At 40.3% G+C, this 27,320-nt stretch overlaps 1 protein-coding gene across 1 annotated transcript in view; it reads left to right on the forward strand.

Moving 5' to 3' along the window:
- myo1d (myosin 1D) overlaps window positions 1-27,320 on the forward strand; it is a 128,766-nt gene that overhangs the window by 58,750 nt on the left and 42,696 nt on the right. The window contains exons 15-20 of the mRNA XM_059324375.1: window positions 33-199; window positions 5,262-5,469; window positions 18,590-18,813; window positions 19,582-19,720; window positions 21,095-21,199; window positions 21,389-21,502. Coding sequence (XP_059180358.1) covers window positions 33-199; window positions 5,262-5,469; window positions 18,590-18,813; window positions 19,582-19,720; window positions 21,095-21,199; window positions 21,389-21,502 — 957 coding nt within the window. The remainder of the gene's footprint in view (window positions 1-32; window positions 200-5,261; window positions 5,470-18,589; window positions 18,814-19,581; window positions 19,721-21,094; window positions 21,200-21,388; window positions 21,503-27,320) is intronic.

Here is a 27,320-nt window from a genome sequence, read left to right on the forward strand (position 1 = left end):
AGTAGGTGTTAACAGCCTGTTGTTCTCTGCAGGAACCATACTATGTCCGCTGCATCAAGCCCAACGATGTCAAGTCCCCTCTGCTGTTCGAGCAGGAGCGCTGCCGCCACCAGGTGGAGTACCTCGGGCTGCTGGAGAATGTCAGAGTGCGGCGTGCCGGCTTCGCCTACAGACAGACATACCCTCGCTTCCTACAGAGGTACATGCAATATAATAATAATGATAGTAATCATTCTAAGCACCTTGCCAGGTGATAAACCCTGTTTCAGTGAGTTTTATCTTCCTCCTCTTTGATGTTTTTACGCATTATGTTGGGCTGCACCCATCAGTTATTTGCTTTTTGGATTAATCTGCAGTTTTTTAAATTCTACTTATCAATTTGTCTATGAAACATAAGAAAATTGTGAAAAATTTCCGTTTCAAATCACCAGAGCCTGTTGAGACTTGTTGCATTAACTACGAAAGTCCAAAACCCAAATAGATCCAGAGAAAAGTGGTAAAACCTCACATTTGCAGAAAACATTTCACATCTTTTTCATAAAACAACAGAACTTTTGAACGTGGTATTAGTAGTTAAAATAAACAACAACACAAATTTTGGGCATGATTTTTGTAACGGTAGGGTTGTGATTTCGAAGTTATGGGACAAGCTTCAAAATCTGGATAGAATAAGTGAGTGACATCTTTTTCCTTCAACACATTCAAGACAAACATGAAGCAGTTAACTAGGCAGCAAACACGCATATACCATGACAGTCTCTAACTGTGGGGTGTAAATATGTTGTGCAAGCCTAATCAGCTCCCATCTAATCTAATCCTGCAGCTAATCAGTTACATCTCCAGCAGCCATCACAAAATAACCCCTTCATCATCATCAACTTGTTGTTTTGTATGCTTGTTTCCCACAAGCATAATATTTCTGTCCTCTGACCTTGATTAAAAGCTGTAATTACTATAAAGAGACATTGTTGTAAAACCATTTTAATGTGCTGCAAAATTATCATGTTTTTAATGTGGTAAAGTAGCAAACAACGACTAGTGAATGACCCGCGTTAATAACAGGAAAATGTTTTATTCATATAGAAGCTCACTCGCCTGACATTACAAGTCTGTTTACATCCCAATTAGCAATAATTTGCTTGCAAGCAAAGTGCTGATAATGAACGTCTGAGGCTGATATTTAAGAGTTTAAAAAATCAGATGCTTCCAGCTGATAGAAAACAGATATGTGAAATATAAATAAACATTTCTTACAAAAAATTCCACACATTTCTACCTGCAAAACACTAAACAAAACAGTTAACTTTCAACAAAACTATTAGTATGGAAATACATTAATTAACATTAAAAGATAAGCATCAAATAAATTATTATTATTATTATTATTTATTTATTTTTTATTATTATTTTTTACTTATTTACTATTAATATTATTATTATTACTATTATTATTACACTCGCTGGGCACATTTTTTATACACTTATGTAATTCATTGCAGTCCAATATTATATTTAAATACTTATTATTATTAAAAGCAAGTTTATTAATATAGCACATTTTATAAATGTAAATATATAAACGCAGAGGACGAGACATTATCCATGGTTTTCTTAATAATGATTTTGGTTATTTTCAAGAAAACCATGGAAAATGGCTAGATATCAGCTCTTAAATTAAACTCTTATGAGCTATTTTTGTTGTTATTATATTTGTCCAAACAAATGTACCTTTAGTTGTACCAGGCATTAAAATAAACAAGCTCCAAACAGCATGATAATAATCAAGATCTGTCTTTCGTAATAGTCCGAGCATCATACTGACCAACCTTCCTCAGTAAATCACACACACACACACACACACACACACACACACACACGTTGAGGACTTGCCCTTATTCCCCAGCTGTCACATTTGCCCACTGCCCTCGGAGAAGCCATCATGATGAAGGAGGATTAGGTAATGAGTCTTTTTGCATAACAAGTCATCCAACTCTGTGACTCCACTCCGCCTTTCTCCGATGGATCTGGACTTACATCACAGCCCCGCCAGTGGGTCGGCTGTGAAGTTACAGGGGACGCCGTCTGTTTAACACGCAGAGGGATCTTTGAAGATAGAGATGATCACTGCTGTCCTTAAATGTCCCTGTAAACCTCTTCTGTGTTCTGGAGTTTTTGACGTGTTGAAGAAGTTGAAAATTCACGGTAATTTAACTGTCGTCTTTATGATGCTGCAGCAGTGACGGCCTGTCAGTGTCCTCTTTAAAGCCATCCGTCTTCCTCCTGAGGAGAGATTTTTAAGAGTCAAAACAACCCACACAAACTATAAAAAACCTTGTGTGCAGTAAGACAAGGCACGTTTATTCATATAGCACATTTCAGCAACAAGGCAATTCAAACAAGACACACAAGCATCACGACAAAGGGCAGGAACACTAGCACTAGCCAGCTAGCTTGGTTTGAAACAATTGCTTAATTTATTTATTTAATTTTATTGTTAGAATTTTATTTATTTGTTTTAAATTTCATTTGGTGGTTTTATTTATTCTATTGTAAGTATCTTTATATATTTATTGTTCCTTTTATTTTGTGTTTATTTATTTATTTTAATTCTATATAGTATAGAATTAAATCTATATAGTATTTTTAAAGCCAATTTTTTAAACTGCTTTCAAGCCATCTGTCTTCCTCCTGAGGAGAGATTTTTAAGAGTCAAAACAACCCACACAAACTATTAAAACCTCACATACAGTAAGACAAGGCACGTTTATTCATATAGCACATTTCAGCAACAAGACACACAAGAGCTCAGAAGCAGGAAAACAGATTTGAAGATCATTAAAATAAGACCTTAAAAATTAGAAATAGCTAAACCAGAAGCTATAATATAATGGTATGTTTTATAAGTTACAGTGCAGTTATAACTGTTTCCCAGATCGGCCACCATTCGGTACTGTATTCCCTCTTCAGCCACATCTGTAATGCCGCACTTTGCGATGTTTCGCAGTCATTTCAAATAAGATCGCCACCACCAGTGTATGTAGAATTAATTTATACATATTAAACAACCTACGTGTGAAATTTTATTTATGTACATGGAGATTTACATGTCTAATTACAATACAAAAGTATAACTCTGATGAGAGAAAGCAGTAAGAAGGCATTGGCGACGATCTTAAAAAGTACATCTGAATTTTTATGATACTGTATTTTATTGTGAAGGACGGAAGTATGGTGGTCCGGGTGTGTTGATTATGATGGTTGATAACTGATATTTTTTCACTTGCCTAGAAGCATCCAACTTCACCTGAAAAAATCAGCAGCCCCATTGTTTGACAGCGAGGAGATCCAAGTGACTGATCCGGAACGGGTTAAAACCCTAAACTGAAAGATAAGAAGTTAGACTCTAGTTTCACACCACTTAATTAATTGGAAAGATAACAACATGATGATTTTGATAGAATGTTAGCCAAAAGCTGTCCCATGTGGAATTCTGTGACACTAGTTTTAAAAAACGGATTAAAATAAATGTATGAAAATTGATTAATGTAACAGTTTCAGCAGACCTGCAGTTTTCTGGGAGTTTGTTCCAGATATACGGAGCATAGAAACTGAAAACTGCTTCTCCATGTTTGGTTCTGACTGTGGGGACAGAAAGCAGATCTGTACCAGACAACCTTAGTGATCTGGATGGTTTAAAGTTAATCAGAAGTTCACGATAAACCATTCAGTGTTTTATAAAGCGGCAGCAGTATTTTGAAAATATTTTCTCTGACCTTAAAACCTTAAAACTGGAGTGATATCATCCACTTCCTTCAAGACACTGAAGACTAATGCATGTAGGGAGTTTTATTACATGACCATTTGTAAAGTCTAACAATACAATAAGCTTTCTTAAATTCACTCGTATGACCAGTTCAGCTTCAGTCTTCTGAATTTTGCTTCCACAGGTTTTAAAATAAAAACATACGGCTGAGAAAAAGAATCTGAGGCAGAGAAAGCTCGCTCTCACACTTCAATCCAATTATAGCCCTGAAAAGACTCTTCAGAGTGTAATTTGACCCTTACCGCCTGTGTCGAGCTGCAGGTGCCCTTTACAATAATTAATCCCCTTTTTTCATGTACTAAATGGTATGATTTCCATGGCACCGTGCCAGGAGCCGAGCCTCACACTTGCTTAGTAATTAAGAAGATCTATATAGCACTATAAAGTATTCCAAGGCCATTTTTTATGCCCTCCTTCATATATAATATGATCTGTGAAGAAAGGCATTTCTCCCCTGGCCAGAAGAGGAAAAAATGGCATTTTTTTAAAAAAGCATGCGGGACATGCATTTATTATTTAATTAAAGAGAATCTAAGAAGAGTCTGGGTTTTATTATTGTGCTGTATCTGTGTGAGTTATTCCTCTCTGACAATGTTTGTGTGGTTCATTTTCAAATATAACCCATCACACATTGGTTTGTTGACATTTTGACCATTGCCATCTCATTTTTTTGCTGTCACCGTAGTGTGTTTTGTAAGTAATGCAAGTGCAGAATGGATAAGGAGCCGGAAGGACACTGGCACTAGCCAGCTAGCTTGGTTTGAAACAATTGCTTTACTTATTTATTTATTTTTGTTGATAACATTTTTATATATTTATTGTTAATTTTATTTGGTGGTTTTACTTATTTATTCATTTGTTTATATTATTGTAAGTATTTTCATATATTTGTTAGTTATATTTGATTATTCATTTATTTAATTTATTGTCATTTTAATTTTTAAATATCTATTGTTAATAAATATGTTAATTTTATATTGTGGTTTTATTTATTTATTAATTTTATTTTAAATATTTTATATATTGTTAATTTTATTCTGTGGTTTTATATATTTACTCATTTTACTTGATATATTTTTATATATTTATTGTTAATTTTATTTTGTGGCTTTATATATTTATTCATTTTATTTGATGTATTTTTGTATATATATTGTTAATTTTATTTAGTAGTTTTATTTATTTTATTTGAAGTATTTTTATATATTTATCGTTAATTTTATTCTGTGGTTTTATTTATTTATTCATTTTATTTGATGTATTTTTACATATTGTTACTTTTATTTGGTAATTTTATTTATTTATTCATTTTATTTAGTGTTTTTTTTTATTTATTTTATTTAGTGTTAATTTTATTGGTGGCATTTTTATTTTATTTATTACATTTTTTTTTACCATTCAGCATTTTACTGATGAAACCGTTCCATCCCTCCTCCAGATACAAGATGATCTCAGAGTTTACGTGGCCGAACCATGACCTGCCTTCAGACAAAGACGCGGTGAAGAGGCTCCTGCAGGGTTGCGGGTTTGACCACGACGTGGCCTACGGAAAGACCAAGGTCTTCATCCGCACGCCACGTACGCTCTTCAGCCTGGAGGAGCAGCGGGTGGAGATGGTGCAGAGGATCGTCCTCTTCCTGCAGAAGGTCAGTCTCACCTTGTAAACTTCAAACTGTAAATGCAGAATTTGTGAGATGTGCACAGCATTTCTCAAGTTTAAATGGAAAAGCTGTTGAGGAGCCACTGATTCATTAAATTTCTTCCTTTTCTTGGTCATGCTTTTTCTCCTTAAATTTAAACCAGCCAACCAATTTAACAGCATCCTATTTCAATGTCCTCATTGAAATTCACCGGTCTGGTTCTGCATATGAATTAGCTTGGAGACTGGAAAAACTCTGCTCAAATTTTTATACAAGCGCTGAGGTATTTCTGGAGCTGATATAATCTTGTATTATTAGCGATGGAATCGTATCTCTCTCTCTCAGGGTGAATGTCTCAGCCTCTTCTCTTCTCTTTCTGTCTGAGTTTTCTCCTACACAGCTCTTGTAAAGTTGTGAGTGGATTAAAATTGAGAATTTGAGATGTTTGAGTGTTTGGGCAGCAACACGAATGCTCCGTGTATGTGATTTAAAAACAGTGCAGATGTGTTACATCATCATTAAGCCACATCTGTCAAACATATGACCTTAACAGTTTGTCAAAATATGACGAGAATGGATCTGAAAGTATCTGGCAGCCCATGTGGATGTGGGACAGGATTGTGTTCATGCTGTATTATTTTAGCATAACTGCAGTCTAAATATTGTTAAATCAACTGAAGTTAAGTAGACAGTAAAATCAAAAGTGGCTAACAATAAGCACTTTAAAACCTTGTAGGAACAAGAACTGAGAAGTAAAGTAAATGGTATCAGAAAAGAACATTTATTTAACAATTATATAAGCTCTTTTAATGCTCTTGAAGGCTTGAATTAACTGGACGATTGGAGTGAAATTTTGGTGACTGGATTCAAATCCAGCTTGGTTCCCCTCTGTGTGCAGATGGATGGATGGATGGATGGATGGATGGATGGATAGATAGAATATCATGCCCCCTCTCTCTTTCTTTCTGCATTTATGTGCCTTTACAGGCCTCCAGCATCAGTGCTCTTTGTTCTAGAGCCCCCAAGTGTTTTGAACCCTTTTGAAGGAATGAACACAATCTTCTTTCATTTAGATGTTCTGATGATTGTGTTGGATATCCTTTTTTGTTGCAGATAATTCCATGCCCTGCATGACTGCTTTGATTTGATTTGTCACCTATCTATTGATTTGAAAACGGACTCAAGCAGAGTAACAGTATTTAGATGTTTTTATGGCTTGTGTTTGGTCACATGCTAAACCTTTCTATATGAATCTTTTTATCATATGGGCAGTTTTTCTTGATACTGATATTCCTCTGTGGAGTTTCTCCTCCAGCCTGACATGTATTAGATGATCTGCTCTGAGTATTGATCAGTGTGTGTGTGCGTGTGTGTATTCAGTAGTTGCTGCGTTGGTGGTGAGAGGACACCTTCAGGCGAGAGTGTCAGCGTCTTGCTGTGATTATGGCTTTTGCACTGACATGTGTCGAATCATCGTGCAGAGCAGAACATTGTTCCTTTTGATGGATGCAGAGATGGGTTTGTAAATGTGGTGTACGCCGCTTCGTCTGGCTGTCAGATTGAAGACGCACCATGCAAAATGGCAGCTCTGACTGACAGGCAGGGCGCTCCGAGCATGTGCACACTCTGCATACATCATCTGAAGCTCCGTATCCTCCACCTGGGAGCCATGAGACTGACACACAACCTGTCATTATATCAGAATCATGTTTGCAGATTCCTCCACAGCATGCAGCTTTCATGGCTACCTTTGTACCTCCAAGCTCTCAGACATGAAAGGCTTTTCCAGCCAAATTAACTCCTGCAGCAAATTGATTGGATGACCCTTATATTGATCTGTTTGACACCGTGTGGGCTCTTCCCACGGACATCGTATTCCCCCCACCTGTCCCCGAGGAGAACCCTATCTTGTATCTGAGCTCCGATAACGAAGGGGAAAGCCCAGAGGACTCACCACCAAAACAAACATCACAGAGGTGTCGGAGGAAGCCTATTTAAGCTTGCCCTCTGTCAGTGTGAAGGCCAGACGTGCAGCATGCATGCACGCTCACTCAAACTATATGCACTCACACAATCAAATAGTGGTGTGACAGCAGCATTGACTCCTGTATCTATCATGCTGTTCACTCAAACAAACATCCCAGCCCGAGTCTGATCTGCTGCGCCAAGCAATCCCCTTATCAGCACCTGGCACACCACACAGCCTTATGCCAGTCGGGACCGCGGTGCCAGGGCTGTCAGCCTGTGACTGAGGCTGAGACACACTTCTCGTCCCTCCGTTTGCCTCGTGGATTTATAATAATACCACTTACTTTGCCCCATCGAACGGCTAAAAAACACCATTTGTGGATCTGCACTTCCCTAAAAGACAGGTTGAGTGGCCCCTTGTCGTGCCACAGCCTGTCCAAATCGGGAGAACATTGTGTTTCTCAGTCTCATTTTATCCTGTTAAATTACCATAACCTCTCCTGCTTTGAGGGGTGGGGGGAGGTGGGGGGGTGGGGAGAGGAGGGGGGATTGGGGGTGGAGGCTCCTTCACAGCTCCATTTAATCCTGCCGCTCTTCAATCCTTCCATCATGTGCTCTTACTCACCTCATCTCTCCACTCGTGTTGTGCTTCAGCCTCTCCATCGGCCCGACCTGGAATTATATTGCAATCAAGGCTGCCTGTATTACCACTTATATATCTCCTCCTGTGTGCCATCCTGCATCACCAGCACTGAAATCTCCACCTTGTACAGAACAATATAAGTCACAGCTAATTTAGGAAATGAGAACTGGGGGAAAATGGCTCTTAAAAAAGGCACACAATCCAACATAAATACAGATGTTATAAATTATACATGGGCCTCCCCCACCTTCCTCCTGTGTTAAAATGAATATTTCATAAATTCAAGCTCAGCCATCCACATCACAGTAACTGTCTGCGCTTGTCAGAGCAGCAGCGATGACGAGAAGAGAGACCCCCCCTCCTCTCCTCCTCGTGTGTATTCTGAGCTGCCACCTTAATTGCTTTCCAAAGCTTTACATAGTCTCAGTGTAGCTGTGGGTTTATCAGACGTGGCGAGTGTTATGTCTTGGGTAGTCAGCTTTTACAGCGTGGCCACGGGGGGCTTGTCTGAGCATGGGCTAAATGAAAATGTTTTAAAAGGATAAAGAGGCTTTTTTATTTTTGCATTGTTTCCCAGTGAATAGGTCGTGTCTTGAGGCAATAAATAGTGCAGTAATAAATAAAATGGTGTTTTTAGAGACGTGCAGGGGGAGTAATCTGTGTGCAGCTCTCTCTTGTGGATATCAGGCTCCTTGCTGCACTGCCTCCTCTCTGCTTAATTGTCCAGAACTGATCTGTCTCCTGCTAGACCTCAGCAGAAACATGATCTCTAATCCTCTGATCCTCCCCTCTGAACCGCCAAAGTGTTTAAGTTATCATCCAAAGCTATCACCTCCACAAAAACTTCACTGCATGAGAACGCTGCGGCGGATCAAAGCGGGGCGGTTTAACTTTTTTGTTACAATCACACTGCTGGATTCTGAAGAGAGGAAATGTGCTTCCTCTGATCTCGGAGGAAGCTGTGAAGTGGAAACTCTTTTTTTTTTCTCTCTTTCTTTACTTTGCTATATTCTCTCACCATAGAGAGACCACCATCTCAACAGATCTTGTGCTTTCTTTGAAAAACATCCCGCAGAACACAGTATAAAAGCTTTAAAAGACTGTGACCATCGGCCTTTCTCCAAGGTAACTGATGTGAGGCTCACGGACAGTTTACTCATTTTTCTTTCTTCAGATTTTGCTTTCACTCCTCAAAAACATCTCCTCTGTCCTTGTCTGAGGCCACCAGGACAGTTCAGGATGATTCTCTCACCTCAGTCATTGTAACTCTCCACAAACTGCCACTAATAAAGGATAAAAAATGCCTTAAAATATGTTTTTTTAAACTATTCAAAAACATAATCAATAAAAACTTTAAAATGTCAACCCTCACATTAAGTTCCATCCATTCCATCCATTCTCGTCCGCTTATCCGGGGCCGGGTCGCGGGGGCAGCAGGCTAAGCAGGGCATTCCAGGCGCCCCTCTCCCCAGCCACAACGTCCAGCTCCTCCTGGGGGACCCCGAGGCGTTCCCAGGCCAGGCGAGAGATATAATCCCTCCACCGTGTTCTGGGTCTTCCCCGGGGCCTCCTACCAGTTGGACGTGCCCGGAACACCTCTAACGGGAGGCGCCCGGGAGGCATCCTTACCAGATGCCCAAACCACCTCAGCTGGCTCCTTTCGACGCGAAGGAGCAGCGGCTCTACTCCGAGCTCCCTCCGGATGTCTGAGCTCCTCACCCTATCTCTAAGGCTGAGCCCAGCCACCCTACGGAGGAAGCTCATTTCGGCCGCTTGTACCCGCGATCTCATTCTTTTGGTCACTACCCAAAGCTCATGACCATAGGTGAGGGTTGGAACATAGATGGACCGGTAAATCGAGAGCTTTGCCTTCAGGCTCAGCTCCTTCTTCACCACAACGGTCCGGTACAACGCCCGCATCACTGCTGACGCCGCACCAAACCGCCTGTCCATCTCACGCTCCATTCTACCCTCACTGAGTGAACAAGACCCCGAGATACTTGAACTCCTTCGCTTGAGGCAGTACCTCTCTCCCCACCCAGAGGGGGCAGTCCACCGTTTTCCGGCAGAGAACCATGGCCTCAGACTTGGAGGTGCTGACTCTCATCCCAACCGCTTCACACTCGGCTGCAAACCGCCCCAGTGAGTGCTGGAGGTCTCGGCTTGATGAAGCCAAAAGAACCACATCATCTGCAAAAAGCAAAGATGCAATGCTGAGGTCACCAAACCGGATCCCTTCCTCCCCCCGGCTGCGCCTTGAGATCCTGTCCATGAAGACCACGAACAGAATCGGAGACAAGGGGCAACCCTGGCGGAGGCCAACACCCACCGGGAACGTGTTTGACGTTGTGCCGAGTATGCGGACACTGCTCTCACTTTGGTTATATAGGGACCGGATAGCTCGTAGCAACGAGCCCGGTTACTCAATAATAAAAAACAATGTCAAAATAATGAAAGTAATGTTTTGATGGAATGGAATATATTGTTATGAAGAAGTAGAAGAATAAATTGGAAATAATATGCAAATTGGCAGTCAATTCAAGGGTTGCCGTGATTAATTAATCTGGTCATTATTTTCTCTGTTATTGTTCTAGTCTGTAAAATTTTAGAGAATAATAAAAACGATCATCACAGTTTCCTAATGCTTGTTTTGTAAAGTAATTCGTCCAAAACCCAAAATATTAGTTTATTGTTCATTAAAGTATTTACATTAGATGAAACTCGGGCAATTTTGCATTTTTTGTTGCTGCTAAAAGCTAAAATTGTTACAAATTAAAGGCAGCCTGAGGAGTTTTTGTTTTTACAAACGGGTCCCTGTTTTGTTTTGTATTTTGCACATTTTGTTTGTTTTTTTAAAATGCAACTGTTTCATGAAGAACAGCATTGATTTTACACAATTAATTACTCAAATTGATTACTCAAACTGTGTGCATGTATGTAAACATAGCTGGAAATTCATTGTTTTTGAATTTTTCTCTCTCTTTCTTGTTCTTTAAGCTCATTATTATTTTGCACCAAAGTTGCTTATTAAAAGAGAAAATATTCAGTTTTTAATCCACACAGGAGTATGCAAAAATAGGCTTAGGTGTAGTTATTTCATGATTATTTATTCATTGAATTAACAGACTATATGCTATGTTGCGATAAATATTGTTATTGAGATATTTTAGTGTATGGAAACTGTGCCGTGTTTATGCTTCACCTCCTCAATAAGTCGATTTTATTGTGTCCTTTAACATGTTTGAATAGCGCATGTTACTTTAGCTCATTCTGCTGACGATTGGCAATATTCTTCCAATCTATTCATCCGGTCCCATCTAATTGATGGATGGTCCGTCCAAGAGCCGTTCAATTTAATTCTCCAATACTGTCCCTTCCACTCACACTGTATTCTTCAAGATCACTTTGAACACATTTGTCACATCGTCGGAACATTAGCCGAGAGCTTAGGCTTCAAAACTACATAATTCTGAAGGAATGAGAGTGGTGTTGCTGCTGCACTTTATTGATTTATGATAATGACTGCTGGCCTGTGCCTTGGCCCAGTGTCTCCCCATGACAGCCTGTGGTCAGAGCACGTTGCAGCCTCTCTAAATTGCGCAGCACGCTCTGAATTCCGCCTCCCTCCGCCCACCGTGTGCATCGAGCATGTCACTGGAAAACCAGCTCAATATCCCCAGAGGACGTGGAAACTCAGGCGTTCAGCACCAGATTGCAGTCAAGTGTATCGCCGGCCTATCTGTCTCTCCGTGTCGGGGTTCGGTCGTGTTTTCTCCCCCTCTGGGTGACAAGGAGGTGAAGGGCTGTTGTTATGTTGGACCTTTTAAATTGCCAACACTGCACTTCAGTTAATGGCCTTTTATTAGAGCTGCAGTCCCAATACTTTCAGATTAAAGACGCCCAATTGCCAGTAATGGTCCTCTCTGCTCTGCAGCCGAAACCTTCCAGCTCTCACCAGTTGTCCTGGCTCATGTGCTACGTGAATGTTTTTACTCAGTGTGCATTTCAAACCAGTCCGCCCCCCCCCCGAGGTAAAACCCCAGCAATCTGTCCCGCTTTGTTGCGACGAAAGATCCCCCAATCTGGCTTTGATGAGCTCGTAAATCCCAGGTCCTGGAGCGTGGTGAGGGCAGGCTCCATGATGGCAGAGTCTCTAAAAGGATGATCAGATGGCTTTATTGGCCAGGAGAGTAAGGGGGCAGACCGTCAGGGGCCTTGTTATTGGCTTGATTTATCCGCAATCCCCCGAGTGTCATCTTCATCAGCTCGGCAGCGTCATCGCAGTCTGCTCCGCCGGTCGAGAAGCAGAGAAAATGTGTTTGTGGGCGACTGCATGGCCCCATCATAATTCTGCGCTCTCGCCACTTTCCACCTGTCACCCACCTTAACGAGGCTCCGCAGACTCTGAAGACACTTTATGTGTTTTGTTATCTGATTCATTGTTGCTTTATGGGGCTTTTTTTCTCTCTCCTCCTGCTTTGCTTTTCACCTCCAGCCCTGGTCGTTTACAGTGTAATTAGTGATTTGTTGCTTAGATAAACACAGTTGTTGATCTGGCAGAGGCCTGTGCACCATGTGCATATTATCCCGGCAACATCTCAACTGAGCTCTCACTGAAAATCTAATTTGGCCACTTTTTGCTTTGTGTATCATGTGAGCACATATGGGCTGGGACATTGAGCCTGACTGGTAGAGGAGAGCTTTATATTATGGAGTTTTTACTGTATATAATTGCAATATAATTAGATCAATGTTTAATATCGTATTTAGGAGATTTTCACACATAAGAGCTTTGTGAATAAAAGCTTAATAATCCTGCATTTATTAGATACATTAGAGCACATGTAAACATGAACACTTTTCTTCTTCTTTTTCTTTGCTTCTTGCATTTTTCTGTGTTCGCAGCGTTCACTTCATTTATGAATAAAATGCACTCAACAAACATTTTTTATTTAACTTTATATTAGATTAGATTCAACTGTATTGTCATTGCACAGAGTACAGGTGCTAAAACAACGAAAATGCAGTTTAGCATCTAACCAGAAGTGCAAAAAAGCAGTAAAGTGCATATGTTCAGAAATGTATACATAAATACAATATGTGGAAGTGGAAGATGTGCAGTATGAATGGTTTCAAAAGAAGACGAGGAGCAACAGAAGGTGGGTTGTGCAAATTATGAGTATAGAGTGAGGTCTAGCAGCAAATAGATCAGTATAAATAAAGTGCAGTTGACAGTATAAGTGACGGAAACAATGAATACACTATGGAAGAGTGTTATATCTAGATATAAGATGAATACGCTGTAAGGGATAAATATAGTGCTAAACAGATCAGTGCAAGTGTAAAATGAATACACTAATGAAACACTATAATAGACACATACCATACATAACCATCTTAACAACTTAACAGTGGTTAAACATTAAAAATTACCCTCAAAGTTCCAAAAAAGTTGGGATGTTGTGTAAAATGTGAATTAAAAACAATGCATCAAATTCTGAATTCTTAGAAACTGTAGTTTAGTTTTTGGGAATTGAGGTTGTATCTTATTCAATATGGTTATATGAGATCCATGCCTTGGTATTACATAGTGTCCAACAGAAACTAAATTTTGTGTTTTCAGGACAGATCCATCCAACTTGTTAGCAGAATATCAAGGTGGATGTCTCTGTCCGTGGTGCTGAAGCAGCAGACTGATTTGTAACTGTGACTTTTTCTCTCTTAGTGTATGTAATGGTATGATGGTATATCCCCACATAAGTGTTTACTAACTTTACACACAATAAGTAATTTTCTGCAATTGGTGCCTGTCAGTTGAAACACTTACAAAAGTTACAGAATTTTGGAGTATTATGTGGGGTCATGGGAGTTGTTGTCAGTGTTCATCGTTCAGGATGTTTTTACTGGGAGCCGAATTATCTGCAGAGGTCTCCTTCTCTCCAAAACAAACAGACCAGGTGAATAAAACCGGTAAAAACACTGAATAAAACAGTTTATTGTTAAAAATCAGTGTTTCTTCAATGCGTTTCAGTGGACACAGGACGTCCCAGAGGGGCTGCATGTCGAGGGTTAGGGTGTAATGAAGTGTAATGCAATCTAATGTAAGTTCACATACCATACATAACTTACTTCTAGTTGACTATTTGATGCTGAAAAGTTACGTATTAAAGATTCAAACTCCACCTTAGATGCACTCAGAGTGGAGTATTTACACCAGGTTCCAGCTGACAGGTATGTTTGACCTGACGGCTGCTGGTAAAGCTCGGCCTAATTTACCGTAACACTCTGAATACAGTCTGAATTTAAATGAGAGAAACTTTTAACCTTCCTCACAGAGACTCTTAGTCAGCCGGAGCCGGGGCTGGCGGTGAGAACCCATTCAGTCCTCCCACCGCCGTCACCCAGAGCACGTGGGAGAGTCCTCTCAGGGGTCGATCACTGATGAATATGTAGCTGCTCCTCTTTTCTCACTCTCATACATTATGTATCAGTGCAGCGTGGAGGATAAGGTCGTCAACTGCCATTTTGCCAGAGAATCCCCAAATACACACAGAGGATTAGAGGCTATTTTGGTTCCTGATTATATGTTGGTTGGCATGAACATAAAGAAATCACAGAGAATATACTGTGTTTGGATATAAATACACTCTGTGCTTTCTGTATTTATTGAAGTCAAAATATAAAGGCTGATTTAACATAGCATGAGCTAAAAAAAAAACCCACAGCTGTCAGACAGGGAATGAGTCAGATAACAAATCCTTTATTTACCTTTAGAAGTATGTGGATTTCTTCAGCCCGTAAAGAAAAGCTTAAGCCTTCAGATTTTATGAGAATTTGTTTTGAGATTGAAGGTTTTCGACAGAAGGATGTGACGGAAAATACAAAGTGTGAGACGAGCTTTCCATTACAAAGACTTGGACAAAGAACAGGGCAAAAGTTACAGTCGATATGGAGCTCTCTGTATTTCTGATCTGCCATTTGTTGTTATTCTACACTTGTAGAATTTAAAGTGCACTATGTAACTTTTATTAAAAAAATAAATACAGTGCTGTGAAAAAGTCTTAGGCAGCTGTGAAAAAATGCTGTAAAATAAGAATGCTTTCAAAAAAAGAAATGTTAAGTTTGTTTTTATCAATTAACAAAATGCAAAGTTAGTGAGCAGAAGAAAAATCTAAATCAAATCAATGTTTGCTGTGACCACCCTTTGCCTTCAAACCAGAGACAATTATGTTAGGCATTTATTCACACCTGCCTAAACTTTTGCACAGTATAGATTTTGTCATATCCTGACAGCATTACATAAGACGGATAATCTGTAAAACTCCTCATAGTGCTTCAATGTACTTGGACGAAAACAACCAATCAGAATTTTTTAAATGGTCACTCCAAGCACTGTGTGAGTGCTCTCTGGCACAAAGTTAAATTTAACCGTCCGCTAATTCATACAGTAACAACAGGGTTCTCATCTGAGTGTATAGTGTCAGATTGGATTTACGATTTGCACCCACAGTAGTCATGTTTCCATCAACAAATTTCTCTGCACATTCAGAAGATTCTCATGAGAAAGGCCTGATGGAGACACCAAAATTCGATAAAAATGAGAAATGAAAATTTGAGTTTTTATTCTTGCTTGAGGTAACAAAACAGTTAATGCTCTAAACAGCAGATTAAACATTTTTCTGAATAAATTCTGATATAGCGACATGAAAGAACAATTCTAAATAGGATCTAATTCCTGCAGACTTCTCTCCATTTTCTCTCCGATCAGCGACCTCTTTTTGTTGTTTTCCCTCTTCTTCTACTGTTTACTGCCTTATAAGTCTACAGCAACACATTAAACTGCCACCTGCTGACCAAAGTACATTACTGCAGCTTTGTTCATTTGCTCTAAACCAGCTGATGGAAACTAACTAATTCACATTTTTTAATTTTTCAGGATATATTTCAAAAGAGAGAAAGAGAAACGCAGCTAGTGTCAATCATTGCTCATGAGGTGGAGACAGACAGATGGCTCTTTAGCTCGCTAGTTTGCTAATTCCATGCTTTCACGTTACACTGGTTACATAAAACAAGCTCTTACTTGTGAAGAGTGTGTACTGAAAATTGTTCAGTTTTACTCATTAAGTGGCTGACCTACTAGTTTGACCATGCTTTTGTGCTACACTGCTTACAAAACAAGTGCCAGCGGTCTAGTGGCTGGTCTTACAGTCCCCTCACCTTACTCCCTGTCTCTACAAGACAGCGTCCCCAGGAGGAGAGCAGAGGTGAGCTCAGGATCTCAAGCTAGCTATTTAACTCTGGTTTGTCAATCCCCTGAGCTACCCTCCATTCTCCTTCCAGAAATGTGGTCTAAAAACATCCGGGAAGTGAATTAAAATGCTAAGAAGTCGTCCGTCTCTGTCTCACAAACCGTAGTTTGATTGTCTTTGTTTAGGTGTAGTCGAGTCTTGCCATTAGGGGAGAAGGAAAACTACATTTTTTGTCAGGATTTTTGTCAGATATAGTGACAGTTTAGCATATATGCCATAAAGTTTATTTACCTACAGAAATTGTCTGAAGCATCAGAGGTTGTATGCACAGAATGAAACCAGGCCAGTAGGCTTTAATGTGCATCAATTGACATCCATTTTGGACAGATTTTTTTTTAACTTTGTAGCCTGATAGGGCTGATCTCAGATTACTGGACATAACACATGATTACATAAACTTCAGGGCTTAAAGGCTCCAAATTAAACCCTCATTTTTCTGAGAAAGACAGTGTGACCAGGCCGGGATTAGATGGCTTTCTTTCTTTCACTGATTCAGCTTCTTCAGAAGATTTAATTCTGCAGACATAACTACGTCGTCACTGAGTTATGGCTCAATGTTACATTTCTTTAGTTAAAACTTGACATTTCACATTAGGAAATAATGCCAGAGTACAACTTAAACACACGTTTTGCAGCTGATACGGCTGCAAGGTTATTATCTGAAAAATGACATTAATTAATCTGCTGCTTCCACATTCTAGCGGTGCATGACTTATCTTCCTCTCTGCAAATGATTACACTGCCAGTCTCATCAGGTGAAAACGCCTCCTCCACAGTTTTAATATGCAAATGCAGGAAATCCTTTTCTTCGCCGTCGGCCACCCCCACACTTTAAAAGATTAAATATTCATGATCTCCATCATTTCTTTGCACTACACTTCAGTAATAATATTCAGGCGTCTTGGGCAGTATTTTCTCTCAAATTTGTGACCGTTCAGTGACATTAAATGCACTCTGTCGCTGGTTATTTAGGATTATTTAGGGACAAGGTAGTCCAATAAATGTATGCATACTTGAGAAGATGTGTGAGAAAGAAAGAGAGCCTACAGTAAAAGGGGAGCATATGGTGGTGATTTTAGTGAGGGCGGATCAGGAGTTACGGTTCCCTTGGGGCCCACTTACATCTATTATTCATGTTTTATAGGGTCTGATAGCCACTCAACCTATGTTTGGTCGCAGCCAGGCTTGGGGGTCCTTATTTAAGCCTTTATTTTAGTCTGAATCCATGTTGTTCGAACACTACAAGCAATGCTGTGTAACAAATAAATATGTAACAAGTAAGGACCACTAATAAAAACTCTCTTTGTGTAATTGAATAATGCAACGAACCATATTTCTATATTAGCCTTTACAGCAGCTGTATTTATAGATATATATATTCCTCTCTGTGATCTCAGTGCAGAGGTCCCTCTTTATGGTCAGCTTTCTGCCACTGCTGGTGCATAAGGGCTTAAAATAGCTTGGTTACTGGTGGACCTTTATAAATAAATCAAATCTAGATACAGCAGTTCTAAATGTCCCCTCATCCCTTTCTTCAGGGCTAAAAGGGGAATTCTGCTGATTCACACAGAAAGGTCAGTTAAAGTCTTTGTAAGGAGAGGCCTTCAGGAAGAACTTCACAAGAAAAAAGACAATATATTTTATGTTACAACTGAAAAACGTTTGTAAATGTACACTCTGAATTCTGAATTTGATGCATTGTTTTTATTTACACAGCATCATAACTTTATTAGCCTATTTGATCACAAAAAAATAAGAAAATAATAACCATTGCAAGTATGAGGTCTCCCATGGGTTTTATTTTGGGGTTAGAGTAAAGATTTGGTTAATAAACAACTTTTTCGGTTACAGTTTTGCTCACTTGTCAGAAAAATGACGACATGATCCAATGTGATCTGATGAGAGGGAGCATCAGGCACACAGCACTCTGCGTGACAAAGGAATTAAAGCACCACACTGAGTCAGGATGTGTCCCGTTCTCTTGCTGTGCATCATGGGAAATGTAGGAGCTTTGCTGCTTAAGAAATTCAGAATATTTCGGCCTCTGCTGCTTCAATTTTTACCTCTTATTTCCCTCAACCTTACGGAAGTGCAGGACAATAAGAACCCTTTTATGAGCCATGCAGCAGTCGTGGACCAAACACGTGAAAGTACAGACATTCATTGCAGTTTCATGCACGTTCATTGTGTTTCCATGTGTGTGCAGGTGTGGCGGGGCACCATAGCCAGGATGCGGTACCGGCGGATGAGGGCGGCCCTCGTCATCCTGCGGGCGTACCGGCGCTACAAGGTGAAATCTTACATCCGCGAGGTCAACCGACGCTTCAAAAATGTCCGCTCCATGAAGGACTACGGCCGGCACGTGAAGTGGCCGACACCCCCCAAAGTCCTTCGCAAGTTTGAAGAGGCACTCAGGAGCATCTATAACAGGTACATTTTCTAGAAATCGTTACTAATCTTTAAATGTGATGCTTTCAATGTACTGCGACTTCAAGGTTCAGGTAAAAGCTCCTTTCAAACACAAACAGCAGATGGCTATATTTGCTGCGGAGTGTGTCTATTATGAAGCAGCTTCAGGGTCAATCCTCATTTATTTGAAACTGTTCAAATAAAAAGTAAAATTGCATTTACGTGTTTAAAAATGTCCCATATATTTTCAATTAAGACATTCAAAACCGCAGATTGGGACGAACCTTTTAGGAACAAAATGTTTTCAAATTGCTTTCCTTTGAATAAAATCTCAATAGGCTGAACTAAAAGTGGATCTGACCCCAACCTCAGCAGAGAATGCATGGCCTCCAGTGTTATTTTACATCCAGATGAGTCCGTTTGAAGCAACTTAACACATGTTTCCTTCTGCCTCGGGCTCACGCTGGGCATTGATTTTTTTCTTCCTCCATCAGAGACTCATCACTGCCTTTCATCCCAACGTCTGTTTGTTTGCTTTTTTCCATTTGAAGCTTGGTGCAGTGAGAAAATAGCCTTCCTGGAGAATGATGTTGGCTGTCAGGATGCGTGAGTGAAAGGCCAATAAGTACAGTACAGCTGGGGTCCGCTGCAGTCCTGCTGTATCTGCCCGCGGACGCAGCCGTCATGGTTGTGCAGTAATCTCTGTGGAGAGAGTCAATATTCCTCTGCTCATACTTCTCTCTTTGTGTGTGTGTGTGTGTGTGTGTTTGTGTGTGTGTTTGCCTCCAGGTGGTGGGCATGGACACTGATCAAAGGCCTCTCTCCAGAAGAAGCCCTGCAGGTTAGGGCCAAGGTAGCCAGCCTGGAGGCCCTGAAGGGCCAGAGGGCCGACTTGGGGCTGCAGAGAGCCTGGGAAGGAAATTACCTGGTGAGCATGTGGAATAGGATTGTGGGCGGGGCTTAAAGAATTAGAATGAAATAGGGCTGGGCGATATGGACCGAAAGTCATATCCCGATATATTTAGGCTGAATATCAATATACGATATCTATCCCAATATTTTTATCGCATAGTGAGAGCAAATGTTCAGACGAAGACGAATAAAAAAAGATTAACTTAAATAAAAATAGCCTATGAAATAAAATAGGCCAATCTTTTTCCGAAATAAATATATTATATGAGAAAAGAATAACAAACATTACAAAAGAACTAAATATGTTAAATCCTAGTAAGGGCAGCATTTATATAGAGAAAGAAAGAGAAAAAAAATTAACTATATCGATATATGTGATATGGTCTAATTCCATATCACATTTAAAAATATATTGATATACCTTTTATATCGATATATCGCCCAGCCCTAGAATGAAAGATACTGTGAGATTTGTGCATGCATGTTGTCCTCTAGTGTGTGCCAATGTGTGTGTGCATGCATCAGCTGCTACTCTGTGTTAATGTTCCTCTAAGATCTTTATTAGTGCTGAATATGGAACATTAATACTCCTTCAGTGCTTTTGGCATCAAATGTCTGGTCAAAATCACAACATTTGATCAGAAAGTTCCTCATTTAAATAAAAGTTTTGCCAGTTTTATATTATTTCAAGTTCTTGTGAGGCTGCTTGTGTTTAGTAGGAGTTTATGAAGTTTTATATTTTGGGAATACGCTTCATCGCCTTCTTGTGACAGTTTCCCAGGCAACAAGAGGAGACACCACAAAGTCACGGCCAAGTAATAGTCTGGCACATAATTCCCATGAAAATAGCACTTTCCACACTTCAATTTCTGCTCCGATTAAACAAACAAGACAAACAATGTGTTAGTAAGCTTTAAAGGTGCTGCTAGGTGGATTTTATTAGCGTTTCCACCTGTCTCCAGCCTTTATGCTAAGCTAAGCTAACCAGCCTTTAGACTTTTTTGCGTATTGTGCAACAGGAAAAGCTTAGACATGAAAACTTTAAGTGCATGTATGCAAGGCTTTATTAAAGGCAACAGCTTCTAGTCCCTGTCTCCAACTGCCTGTCTAACATACCTACTGTACATGCAAAAATAAATCTATAAACCTCTATCCCAACAATGGGTTTTAAGGTTAAATTATATGGATTCTAAAGAAATATTAGTTTTAATTTGTGGTGAGTGTTTCTTTGGTTTTGTAGGAGATTTATGAAGATATCCTGCCCAGTGAGTGTGTGTTAAGCTCTTTCTCCACACCCTTATCTGATGTGATGAATGCCATACTGTGTGTGAATTCCTTTAGATGCTAAGTGGAGTTTTCTAACAGTTTGCATGTTTTTTGTGTCCAACAGAAGCGAGACAGCCCTAACACCGCTGCATCGTTCACACTGGTGTCCAGCGAGCTGCAGCGGAAAGACAAATTCATGAGAGTTTTGTTCTCCTGCAACGTGCGCAAGGTAGGAAGGAGTCTCACAGAGCATTTATTCTCTCCTAACCACACAGTCGCACAGTCACAACATGCAACTATCTGCACAAACAAATAAACCCAACTGCTCGTTGCTGTTTGCCATCCCCCTGCAGGGTGTTTCGATGTGAGTGTGCTCGTATCCTGCGGGGTGACTAATGAGGAGCTTTGTGTTTCCCAGATCAACCGTTTCCACAAGGCGGAGGACCGGGCTGTGCTCATCACTGACCGCCACCTGTACAAGATGGACCCCCTGAAGCAGTATAAACCCATGAAGAGCATCCCCCTCTACAACGTATGGCTCACTCTGTTCCTTTAACAGCCTGATTCATTACATTACAAACACAGGGCGGCTCATTGCACACAGGTGTAACAGCATTTTAGTGCTGATTTCCAAAGAGGTTTTCTATATTGGCTTCACAGGAGAGATGCATATCCATAAAACACTGAGAATGGTTTATGCAGAATTGCTTTTTCCACATATTGCACCCTTTAAAATACATGTAACTTAATGATAATTGAAGCCTGATTTCATGTCAAAATATTCACATATGACCAAGCTTTTATAAAGAGGGACACTAAGAGAAACAACCATCTTACAAAACTGAGCATTTTACTCCTTTTATCAGCTGTGAGATCAGGGAAATTCAAGTTTAATTTACACACAAAATGCAATTCAAGGTGCTTTACTATGCAGAAATGGTTACCAACCTGAGGGTCAGGACCCCCACTACACTGCAAATTATTTGTTTCTTACCAAGATAAAAAAAACAACAACTTAGATTTAGAAGTGTTCGATAATGTATCTTGTTTTAAGAGTTAATTTGTTATTTAAAGTGTTTAACATGCTTATTTCTGGATTTAACAGAAATAAATCTTGTCAAGTGAAATTATCTGTCCATGCAGCAAGATGATTTCCCTCAGATTTAGTGTTTTTATCTTGTTTTTAGACACACCTTTTTGCAGTGTAACGGTTGCAGGGTAAATCTAAGGGGGTCAAGGGTTTATTTTTAGGGGTGGAAGTTAAGAGCCCCCCTCCACTCAAATATCTACATTTTTTGAATGTTTGTGTCCAATATGAAGCCAGAAAAGCAACCTGAACCCTCCAGTGCAGAGCAAAACACATTTAATGAGCAAAAATAGTAAATATTTGGTTTCTCAAACTGCTCAAATGTGAGGATTTAATCTTTAGTATTGGGTTTTAGATTTAGCTTGTTAGTCAATTTGACATTTTCTGACATTTTACAGACCAAACGATTATTTGATTATGAAATAATCATTAGTAGCAGCCCTACCGGAGACCTTTTTAATAGAAATGTTGATCCTATCCAACAGTAAGACGTGACCTATCTGATATTCTTCTACCTGTAGTTTTACCTTCCTGCTGTGGCAGAGGTGACAGTATTATCTCTGTCTCCACCTCTCAGCAGCCTGTTATCCTGTGGCAACATGTCAATATGCAAAAATCTCATTCAGCTCCACAATTGGCTGCTTTTAATTCATATTCACACTGTGATAGGCCCAGTAAGGCTGCTACATGCATACTGCACATGAGGCTGTTTCCATGGCAAACATGTCCTGTGTGTGTGTGTGTGTGTGGACTTCATACTACTGGGTTTTTTTCACAAGCAATGACTGAATCAGTTCCTTTAAAGGTGGAATATCTTTTCTCTTAAATTAATTGCACTGTTCTCACACAGATTATTTTCCTGATAAGAGGCTGCAGTTCTCATTTTGTTTTTAACCATTTTTGTATGAAACTACAGGAAGTCCCTGTGCCCAGGCCGAGGTATAGTGCAGCGTGTATCTGCCCATAAAACCACAATTTATCGTCTCTACACTTCAGTTTTTATACTTATTAAACAAAACATGTAAAAGTGACTTCAATGAGTTTTAAACTGGTTATGAAACAGTCTCAGTTTGACGCTGATGCTTCTTAATTGCCTACATAAGAAAACAAGACTGTCATCCGGTCAAATTCTGACAAAATCACCAGAAACCGAGGTCCAGTGTGGCCTCCAGCAGTGACCAGCCTGACTTTTCTGTCACCTTTGACCTGCAATTGAAGCTCTGATGGGAGGTGAAGAGCTCCGAGCTGAACATCAGCAGCTCCTACTGCAGCCAGGAGCAGAGTTTTATCTCAATGCCCCCACTGATCAGGATGGGACCAGCCAAACACAAGATGCTGGTTAAGGGGTATCCAGGACAACCTGTACATCAACTATTGCATGTGCCCACTGGCTGAGAGAAGCTGCAGCACGGTCTGTTTGCAGCTGCAGGACCTGGAGTTCACTGCTCAGCTTCCTGGGAGCCAAAACAGACACCATGCCTGCTGGAGCACCCTGCCGTATTGCTGGGCCTGCTGAAAGGGAGGAAGGCACTGGAGAACAAGAACCAAGACTGAGCGACACACACAGTCAGACCCAGCTTCAGTAAAATAAGAGCTTTTCTAAAGGGAGTCTGGTGCTCATGGAAAGAAACGTGTCCACAAAATCAACACAAAATCAAACTAGAGAGCAGTCAGATTTTGGCAGAGGCTAGCTGTTTGTGTCTGTTTCCAGTCATTATGCTAAGCTAGGCTAACTGTCTCTTGGCTGCAGCTTCATATTTCACAGAGTTGACTTAAATGTTGCTTTGAAGAGGGAAAGATCAGCCAATATGTCCTCCTGCAGTTGAAGCTAAATGAATCGCCACATCTAATTTTTCAAGAAAACTTTTTTAAAAAGAAGAGAAAACTGCATTTTAACGAGTGCAAAAACAAACTACAGACTATATTTCTCACATACTCATCTCTCCTGTTCTGCTCTCTATGACATATATTATTATATATTTCTCCTGCCGATTATTTGCACCGCTGACCTTGGAGGTGAGGCAGAAATGAGACAGGAAGCGAAGGTGTAATACATAAATCTGCGAGGCGGGTACGCCCCCGTCGTCTGGTGAAATGAGCGGGATATGAGGCCCGTTGTGGCAATGACAACTGTGACGAGACACCCCGGTGTTCAATCTGACAAAGTGACAAGAAGGAATTAGAGAGCTCGGAGATGGACACCCCGAAGCCGGGATCACTGCATCTGGGAGAGGAGAGGGGAGATGGAGCTGAGACAGATGGTGGCAGAGAGAGAGCAGCGTGAGTTAAGGAGATTTTTAGTTATTGTTCATTCAGAGAGAGTGAGTCACTCACACACACACACACGCACACACTGAGTTGATAGATGAGGCTCAGTCACACACACACATGGCATATGGAGAGCCATCAGTGTTGTAGAAGGACAAGGGAGGGGGGGCACATATATGGTTTGCAGCATTCACACATTGTCAGTGACACAACAAGAGTACTTCAACACAAACACACACACACACACACACAATATAACCAATCTCTACTTGAGGATAGAGACATATACTGCCATTTTAACCACACTTTTTAACCATGAAACAACTGTTTTTGCATCTCTTTTTATCATATTAAATTAGATTTTTGGGTAATATTCCATATTTTTGTTTTTGTCGTAAATCCCATTCGAAAGACCCAAACCAACATGAAATAAATGCTATTAACCCGAGGATAAGATATATCTTTATTCGTCCCACATTAGGGAATTTCCATTCTAACAGCAGCAAAAATAGAAAGAAGCATCAATAAAAAAACAAGAAATAGAAACAAGCAATATTAACAGGACATATAGAAAACAATAACACTTTAAACAATAAGAAATATAAAAGTATACAATATATAGACAAACAGAACAGTTGAAAATTGCACAGAGAGAAATATCTATAATGCACAGTGATACTATACCTGATAAAATAATTGAATGTATTGATATTGCACTTGCATTTGATATTGTTTGTGTACATTACAGTGCAGTTATTGTCAGTATTGTATCCAGAGAGATATATCTTCTTCCTCTTTACCACAGAGCTCCATTGTTGTCCTTAAATGCATTAAAAACACATCAGTGAGACACACTGCTGCACCATGAACACACACACTGTTTATTTTAAATCAATCCCATCAGCACCAATTATAGATTAATCCGCCGCTAAAAGGAGTCCCCAATAACTGCCTCCTGTTTGAGTAACGTTGCTAAAAAACTACTGTACCCAGCTGTTTTTCCACAAATTAGAGTATATATTTGTTAGTCCCATTCCCAATGCTTCCTACTGTGGATTTTTATCTTTAAAAACAGGGAAATATATAGTCTCATTTGCTACAGTACAAATGTGTGGTTAGTTTTGGTATTTTCACAGAATTGTGTTTACTCAAACCAGCTTTCCATCCAAATGTATAGCTTTTTTTAACCGAAATCTGAGGAAATCTGCAAAAGCAAATGCAAGTAAATGCATTTCTGTTTGTCATGTAATTATTAGGAGTTATTATATAAGATATAGATAAGTGGTAGGTGGCCACAATTCTTCTGTCAGAATAACTATACCATTGCAGAAGAACAGGGCGCATCAAGACGTATGTCAAAAACTCCAGAAATATGACATTATTGTTTGTTTTATGTATTAATGCTTGTAAGGTTGCATCAGATCTGTGTGGTACAATAAGGAGACTGTTAATCTGACACTGTTGAAGTCATAGTCATGTTTATATCAACATTTATTGGCAAAACTTGCATTTGGTTGCATTTCACTTTTATTGATGCACCAAATGTTCCACCTGAGCAATGACATTCCGTGCAATATTCTCAATTTTTTTTTTGGCATTTTCACTCGCAAGTGCAAGTTGATTACACAATAACTGGTGGATGGAAATTGGAAGTCTTGTCATTTTAATGGCATTTGATTGCCAGAGCCAAAGAGTCATTCATCTCTTTAGTCCCCATCATATCAGTGATCATGACCACTGCTCTGCCGTCTGAATAACAACGGGCCTTTTTAAATGTCAAGCTGTGAGTGAATTGGTCAAGGTGAACAAGTGCAAAAGTGGGTGAGAAGAAGTGTAGAGGGAGAGAGGGAGAGAGGTGAGGAGGAGGAGATAGAGATGTACTGTAGGCTGAGAGGCACGGCAGCGTGACGTGGAGCTATCGATCGGAGAAGGTCACACAGAGGGGAGAGCAGTTAGCTCGTTGTTGATTAGCAGTGATAGGCTCACACTACAGCTTCCTGTTGGCTGCCCTGTGCTCTGTGTTTACTGCTGCTCCTGCAGGCCTGATGGATGGTTTGTGTACAGTGAGGAGGAGCCAGCCACAGACTGCCAACAGATTTAAAGAAACACCATAAGACGGAGCCAGTTAATGCCTGAGATCATCACTCTGTTTCTCCCTAAATACTGTTGAAGAAAGGCTGAAACGTTCATTCTGCATCAGTGACTCATCTCGCTGCTTTTCACCATCTTTTCTTTCCTTTTCATTTGATATTATATTCCTGCCTCCCCCACCTCCTGCTCCACCCACCCCACCTCCTCTCTCCTCCCCTCTTCCCTCCTCTCCTCCTCTCCTCTCCTCTCCTCTCCTCTCCTCTCCCTGCCTCCCCACCTCCTGCTCCTCTCTCCTCTCCTCTCCTCTCCTCTCCTCTCCTCTCCTCTCCTCTCCTCTCCTCTCCTCTCCTCTCCTCCTCCTGTCTCCTCTCCTCTCCTCTCCTCTCCTCCTCCTGTCTCCTCTCCTCTCCTCTCCTCTCCTCCTCCTGTCTCCTCTCCTCTCCTCTCCACTCCTCTCCTCTCCTCTCCTTTCCTCTCCTCCTCCTTTCCTCTCAGCTTGCCGCTTCTCTCTTCCCGTTGTTGTCATGCCAACTTCCCAGGAGACAGCGTTGTCATGGATACCGAGCGGCAGGGCAGATCAGCTGATGTCTGGTGTCGTTCAGGCATGTGCACAAATCGCTCTCCTTTTCCTTCTCTTTTCCCACTGAGGCTTGTTTTGATCCCTGCGGCTCTTTCTTTTTCTGCTTTTTTTTCTTCACTTCTGTATTTTGTTCTCCTCCCACTGCTGCACTATGACCATGTAAACTTTGTTTATAAAGATAAACGGTGTACATTGAGCCTGCAACTAAATAGTATCTTCATTATTTTTTAGATAATGTTCATAAATTCTCAGAAACTAGTCCATCCCGGTTTCTCAAAGTCAATGAGTGGTTAAAAATGGCATTTTCTGCCATTTTTGCAAAAT

Source organism: Centropristis striata, chromosome 21 (assembly GCF_030273125.1).
Source record: "Centropristis striata isolate RG_2023a ecotype Rhode Island chromosome 21, C.striata_1.0, whole genome shotgun sequence".
In the NCBI taxonomy this organism is placed as follows: domain Eukaryota; kingdom Metazoa; phylum Chordata; class Actinopteri; order Perciformes; family Serranidae; genus Centropristis; species Centropristis striata.